We start from the raw sequence: 7,056 nt of genomic DNA, 5'->3' as shown, positions 1-7,056 counted from the left end.
TCAATACGTAGCTCTCTCCCCACCAGTGGAATCCGCCTTGGTTTCACCCTCGTGGTTATTCATGTCGATGGGGCGAAGGAAAGGAGAGAGGAGGGGAAGGAGGGGAAGGAGGAGATGCAGCAGGGAAAGAAGGAGAAGGCGGACGTGACTTTGCTCACACTCATCAAAACCCTTCAACTGCATTCATCCCGTCGTCTCCATCTTCTCTTCTCTACTCCTTCCTGTCCATCAAACGTCTCCCTCTTTATTCCTTCTGTGTTTACTTTCCTTCCTTATCTTAGCCTTGTCTCCCCTCCTCCTCTCCTCTCCCTCCTAACGTTGGCGTGTCTGCAGCCGGGATCGATCCTATTAGTCGGCCATCTTGAATCCATTGACTTGGACTGAGTCCGAGTCGGGACACCGATACAACAGGAAGTGGCCGCTGTCGTCTCACAACATCCAAAGCCTCCTGGCAACTTCTCTCCCTTGGAGATTTTGCTCTTTTTCAATCCAGTAGCTGACCTAGAGTCTGTTTGGAGGGCCGTTAATGAGCCCCTGCAGGTGCGGGGAGAGGCCTAATTGGCCTCAGCTGGGGAGGATCAGCTGATGAGCGTCTCTGCCCTATATGAGGTGGCATAGGGGTGGAGGCACGAGGGAGCAGAGGCAGTCTGCAGTGGAATAAAAGATATTACCAAATATCATCCTTGTGTGCTCATCCTTAGGTGCTTGGGGGGGGGGGGGCCACATGTGACATCCACAAACCTATTACAGAGATATACAGCGGTAAGTAGTGTGCTTAAGAAGTGCGGAGGATGGATTTATGTTATTTGCATATTTATTACAGAGCTTGAGAGTATTTCTTGAACTCAACGTGTGCCGACATCACATTCAACTCCCCAAGAGACAAACATTTAGCCGTCCTTCTGGGGACATACATAGGACAAGAGCTGGTTTACCATGTTCTCAATGATAGGAGGTGGCGGGTGGAGGTTATGCGGCAGGTGGTGGGCCAGGGTCATCTCCCAGGCATCGATCAGATGAACGTTCAGTCCTCTGAACACGGCTCTGAGCACCTTGTTGCACTGCAGCGAGACCCAGTCGCTGTTGCTTATCGCCACGGAAAGTGTCAAAACTTTGGGGTTCCCGGTCCGGATGACGACCAGCGTGTCCGGAGCCCTGTTCAGCAGCCGCACCACCGCCCTGCGGATGCTCTGCAGCCGCCGGATGTAGATCTCCATGGGGAAAGAGCCGAAGTGAGCCCAGATGCAAAAAGCTACGACTGTTTCAGGGCCTCCGATTAAGTCATCGAGCTCATTGGCGATGTAATGAAGTTGGCTGGTTAAGATGGAGCCGATCCAGGTGGGAGGGCTGTGGAAGCGGTACTTCACCAGGATGTTGTGTCCATAGTCCAATAAGATGTACGGTCCAGATAGTTTCGGGCTGTGCAGGTCAAACTCCTTGAGATCTGAAAGTATGACAGGGGGAACACGTTTAGCTTTGTGGGAACAAAACCAAACGGTTGCATGACATCCGTGAGGATCGGCTACCTGGTAGGGCCGCCTTGAGGAAGTCAAACCACTGCCTGATGGTGGAGTCTCCATATATGTAGACCGCCTTGCCCTTCAGACACACAGCGATGGAAGACTGGTTGAACTGGCGAACTGGGGGGCCACTTAGCGCTCGCCACAAACCCCCGTAGTAATAACCAGAAGGTCCAGATGTCATGGTGCTGCTCTTCACCATCAGTTGACCTGAGAGGGAGTTAAAAAAATACGGGTGGGTTTGTCCCATGAAAAGACCAAAACCAAGGTACTAACCCTAACCCTAGCTTCTGTCAGTCTGCCCCAGGGCAGCTGTGGCTACTGATGTAGCTTACCACCACCGGTATGACTGTGTGTATATGACTACTGGACTCTGGACTCTGTAAAGCGACTTTGGGTACTAAGAGAAGCGCTATATAAGACTAAGGATTATTGTGTTCTATCTCTTACTCCTGAGAGACGAGGAACACTGTTAAAAGCTGAAGCCACATTCCTAACTGTTAGCCTCATGCTCCATAATCCCAGCACTCTTTTCCAAATTGGACTGATTACTGTTCATCTCTTCAGAAGAATGCTGCTCGGAAGAATGAGGTATGCTTTTTCCTGAGCTTTCTTACCTTTCTTCGTACATATGAGTGAACCACAACAAATTCATCGAGATAGAAATGAAAGTTCTTCTCTGCATTTGACCCATCCTTATTTATTAAGGAGCAGTGGTCTGCAAGTGAAGCGCCCGGGGGTTTCTGTGTCTTGCTCAAGAACACTTGGACATCGATGTGGAGTCAGATCAGTCTCAATAATTGCAAATGCACACAGAGAGACTCACAAATGCAAAAACAAAGATTCACAAATGCAAACACAAAGACTCACAAATGCAAACAGAAAGACTCACAAATGCAGTGCGATCCAAAAGCAAATCTTAATTCATTTATGTGTGCACTGAATGTATTTGTGAATCGTTCTGCGAGCATTTGTGAGTCTGTGTGTTTGCATCTGTGAGTCTCTTTACCTTCTTTCTGTGGCAACACGGTGACACTAGAAGGTCCAGAAGTCCGAATGAAGACTTTCAAGTTAAGACCTCTGAGGAAAAGCGCAGACAACATATCTCAGAAATACACGACAACATTAAGAACATACATTTGATCAGACGCAACAGGCAGCTGCTTTATGCTGGAAAGCTGATTAACCAATTAACCGTACTGGGAATGTATTTTACCTTCATAGAAACAATGGCACAATGGGTCAATGTATGAATGGAACAATGGACCAATGGACCAATGGGCCAATGGGTAAATGGGCCAATGATTCAATGGGTCAATGAGCCAATGGTTAAGTGGGCCAATGGTTCAATGGGCCACTGGGTCAATGGGTCAATGGTACAATGGGTCAATGGTACAATGAGTCAATGGATCAATGGGCCAATGGGTCAATGGTACAATGGGTCAATGGTACCATGGGTCAATGGATCAATGAGTCAATGGGCCAATGGGTCAATGGTACAATGGGCCAATGGGCCAATGGGTCAATGGTACCATGGGTCAATGGATCAATGAGCCAATGGGCCAATGGGTCAATGGGTCAATGGTACAATGGGCCAATGGTACAATGAGTCAATGGATCAATGGGCCAATGGTTCAATGAGTTAATGGATCAATGGGTCAATGGATCAATGGGTCAATGGGCCAAGGGTAAGTGGGCCAATGGTTCAATGGGTCAATGGTACAATAGGTCAATGGTACAATGGGTCAATGGATCAATGAGTCAATGGGTCAATGGGCCATGGGTCAATGGGCCAATGGGTCAACTATTTGTTTGATCAGTACATTATTAAAGCTCTTCAGGGTCAACACATGCCTTTTCGCCCCTCACCTTTGGAAGAGCTTCACCTCCTGGGCCTTGAGTCGTGCGTCGCGTACTCCCGACTGGTGGTTGATCCTGGCATCACAGCTCAGGTTCTTTGGCTTGTAGCAGAACCACGGCTCCCCCGTCCGGAGGTCCGTGTGGTTGCACATCGGCCCGGTTGGCCGGAGGCAGACGTTACAGACGGTGGTTTCAGAGAGAGCGCCTGAGCGGAAGAGGCTCCTGAAGTAAATCCTGTCCGGCTCTTCTCTGGACAGCCGTTTCAACACTGAGATGGCCTCACTAGGGTGGACCAGAGTCACCTGATTGGATAAACCAGAGTTCACCCCCATCAATCAAGACAGATAACGTGAATACGACTTGAAGCTCCACATTCTGTCACATTTATGAAGACGCATGTCTTGAAGTTCTACACCACATTGACGTCCCACGATGAACCCTAGAGGGTTTTCTATCCATTATATTTGTCTGCTTTCATGTAATCTGCTCATTTTAGCGTGAACAGCTGACCAACTCACAACCTACACAACCAACACAATAACCGAGCCTTGCTTCTATCACCAAGGAGTATGTAGAGGTTGTTGTTTATTTTAAGTTACGCTTATAACTCTAGCTACTGTGTCATATTTCCCCAATATGTGTGAGCCTTCATTGGAAACTTCAGTCAAACTATTACCATAAATGTTTTTATTAATGTGCACTGTCCCTTATTAAATATACCAAATTAATACATGTAAGAACAAGAAATAAACATAAATAAATAATAAATTGAATATGATTGTCTGATTTATAAAATCTCAAAGAAATACTTTGAATGTCTAGACTAGAAATAAGTTGGAATTGTTAATAATTGTTTAAAGAAATGTATAATAAATATCCACAAATAAATAAGAATAACATTGAATATGATTGTCTGTTTTATGTTTTAGGTTGTTTTTTTGTTTTAAAAAATCTAACAAAACACTTTGAATCTGTAGACTACTGCCTAATAGTCTTATTATTGCCCAATAGTCTTATTATTGCCCAATAGTCTTATTAATGCCTAATAATCTTATTATTGACTAATAATCTTATTATTGCCATTTTTATGATAATTGCTCATGTAAGCCTAAATCTGTTAGGATATGTAGTGTTTCCTGTTTTATTTTGAAGTCCCTGTCTCGTTTCCTCTGTTCCCCTGCTCTTCTTCCCTGTGCTTGTCTGTCTCCACCTGTGTCTCGTTCCCAGTGTATTTAGTCGGTGTCTTTCTGCTTGTTCGGTGTCTGATCGTTGTTGTCTCTGCTCCTGCTCGATCCTAGTAAATAAACCTTGTTTTTGAGAAACCCTTCCTGCTGCGCTTGGGTCCAAACTTTGCCACCCCATCACAAAATAAGAATATTTATTATTTTTGAACAAAGGTTAAATGTTATTTCACAAGTTTCAAAAAGTGCCCCAATTTATTTTGAAATGCCTCTGGAGTTCAGACAGTGGGGCAAAAATGTGCCCCAACAAAATATGTAAATATCTCCCCTGAGCAACACATGAACATTAAATCGTCTCCGTCACCTCCACCTGAGCGTCTCCTTCCCAGAGCAAAGAGAAGACGGCCGAGTAGCTGCCGTTCAGGTGATCCACAACCTGCCCGGCAACACCCGCTTCCAGCGTCCTGTTGTGCAGCCGGGCGAGCAGGAAGTCCCCCCCGGACTTCCTGGGACGACCCTGGAGGTCAGAGGTTTGTATAAGGACCTCCAGCTGATCCCCGACACGCCACCGCCCCTCTCTCCTCCCCGGGAGGATGGTGAAGCTGCTGTGGGCCGCGACACTCGTCTGCTGCCAGGAGATCAGAGCTGGAAGAGGAGGAGTTTCAGGCCAGGAGGAGGAGGCCAGGAGGAGGTGCTCCTCCAGAGCGTCCTGGGGGGTCAGCGGCTGGAAGGAGCAGAAGCTGCGAGCCGTGTGGTGGGGAGAGGAGACTCTCGGGGGGAGGAGGGGGGGGCTGGCTTTAGTCTGGAACTGAGAGAGAGAGAGAGAGAGATCCTGAATCCTGGAAAGAAAAACGTCCAAGATGCTCATGTTCTTAACAAATGAAAACTAAATGCACTGAGCACAGGAAGTGCTTCCTGAGGTGCTTCCTGTCCTTCATCTTGCTGCTGGAGCTGAAGTTGTACACATTGTGCACATTGTAAAGACCTCGCCTAAATTCTCTTTACTAAAAACTCTCCAACTATTGTTCTGCTTCATGTTTTCTGAGTCATACTTTGCAGAGAGTCTGTTCACAAGTTGTGTTCTTATCTGGCTGATTTGAGGCCTTTGCTGTGCATCCATCCAGGAGATATTCATCCTGAAAGTGATTTTTTTTCGAATCGAACCTGAAACTTCTATTTTCATAGAAGTTTCATCTTTATTTACTCTTAACCAGTGACATATATACTAAGATTTACACATCTGAACAAAAGCTCACATGTGTCACCAACATTATTCAAATAGCTTTTGTGGTTGCAGAGCTACACCCTTTTTAGTTTGGGTTTGTCATTTCAAGCGGAAACCTCAACAATCGGGTGGGGCTAAGGAGATTAAGATAATAAAGAGTCACGTTCTCCTCGAGAACTTTAGTCTATTATCGAACGACGCTTTTAGGCGACTTCATCCAGGCGCCGCGCGTTAAATATGTTGTTGTCTTTGTACTTTTTGTTCTACCACACTTAAATAAATCAACTTTGTTTTGAATTTCACTTTGCCGTCCCGAGTCATCTTTTCCCAACCGTCGACACATTCCATCACATTATGACTTGAACTCAGTTGTGTTATCCTCACTTGGCTCTCAGTCAAATTCCTTTCGATAATCCATCAACGACCAATCAGAAGACGGCGTGGCCCCGCTGGCCCCCCTTTCATTTTAAATGACGCATTCTATCACACTCAGTCTCTGCAGTGCTTTGAAAGTAACCTGTAAAACTGATCATACAGGTCAGAGGTGCCCGTGTCCTTCTGCCAACTACAGGTAACATATGATTATAACAATATGGTTGAAGATGGGGCGTTGACTTTAGGCTGAAACTGTCAGAGAGAGATGGTGTCAAACAATATACAGCTGTAACAATAAATAAACACGATAAAGTAAAAGGGCCATGATTTTAATATTATTTAATTATAGCAACAGACTAATGGGGGGGAAAACTTTTACAATACTTTTGTGTTTTTACACAAGGCAAGAAAGTGAATGTTAAAGTAGAAACATGTTGTGTGTGTGCTTTCAAGGTTTTGTTGAATGAAATCCAAGTTTTGCTCAAATCTGAGAGAGTTTTCACACACACACACACACACACACACACACACACACACACTGCTCCTTAATATCTGAGGATGGGTCAAATGCAGAGAATTTTCCAAATGGATAAATATACATAATAATTTACAACATTTTTCTAATGCTTTTCGTTGTCCTCAAAGACGCTTTTTTTTCATCCTGGAAGCGATACAATAAAAATAACTAAAATTACAATAACAACAATAGATAAAAGCAAATAAGAATGGAGATAACACAATCCAGAAAGTAAAAGCAGTCGTGAACAGTTGGGTTCTGATTTGGGATTTGAGGAACGACAGGTCGGTGAGTCTGGGGAGAGACCCCCCCCCCCCCCCCCCCCAGGTCCGGTGCTTGGTCAATAACGGATATATTATTCTATTTATTATAAAGAAT

General features: G+C 45.2%; 1 protein-coding gene across 1 annotated transcript; it reads right to left on the bottom strand.

Annotated features, from left to right (window-relative positions):
* Window positions 1–792: 792 nt before the first annotated feature.
* LOC130200287 (NXPE family member 3-like) lies at window positions 793–4,057 on the bottom strand. Its single transcript, XM_056424437.1, has 4 exons — window positions 3,390–4,057; window positions 2,530–2,600; window positions 1,527–1,730; window positions 793–1,444 (listed from the first exon to the last, which is right to left on the bottom strand). The coding sequence occupies exons 1-4, from the start codon at window positions 3,710–3,712 to the stop codon at window positions 891–893; spliced, it is 1,152 nt and encodes a 383-aa protein (XP_056280412.1). The 5' UTR covers window positions 3,713–4,057; the 3' UTR covers window positions 793–890.
* Between the last annotated feature and the right edge of the window lie 2,999 nt (window positions 4,058–7,056).

This window comes from Pseudoliparis swirei, chromosome 10 (genome assembly GCF_029220125.1).
Source record: "Pseudoliparis swirei isolate HS2019 ecotype Mariana Trench chromosome 10, NWPU_hadal_v1, whole genome shotgun sequence".
NCBI lineage: Eukaryota > Metazoa > Chordata > Actinopteri > Perciformes > Liparidae > Pseudoliparis > Pseudoliparis swirei.
Note: the sequence above shows the minus strand (reverse complement) of the source record. Positions and strands in the feature narration are given on the sequence as shown.

Excerpts from the sequence above, each read along its gene's own strand:
- LOC130200287 (XM_056424437.1), bottom strand. The coding sequence starts at position 3,712 with ATGGGGGTGAACTCTGGTTTATCCAATCAGGTGACTCTGGTCCACCCT. Across the intron at positions 2,601-3,389 it reads GAGGTGAAGCTCTTCCAAAG|AGGTCTTAACTTGAAAGTCT; the intron begins GTGAGGGGCGAA and ends GCTTTTCCTCAG. Across the intron at positions 1,731-2,529 it reads CGTGTTGCCACAGAAAGAAG|GTCAACTGATGGTGAAGAGC; the intron begins GTAAAGAGACTC and ends ACTCCCTCTCAG.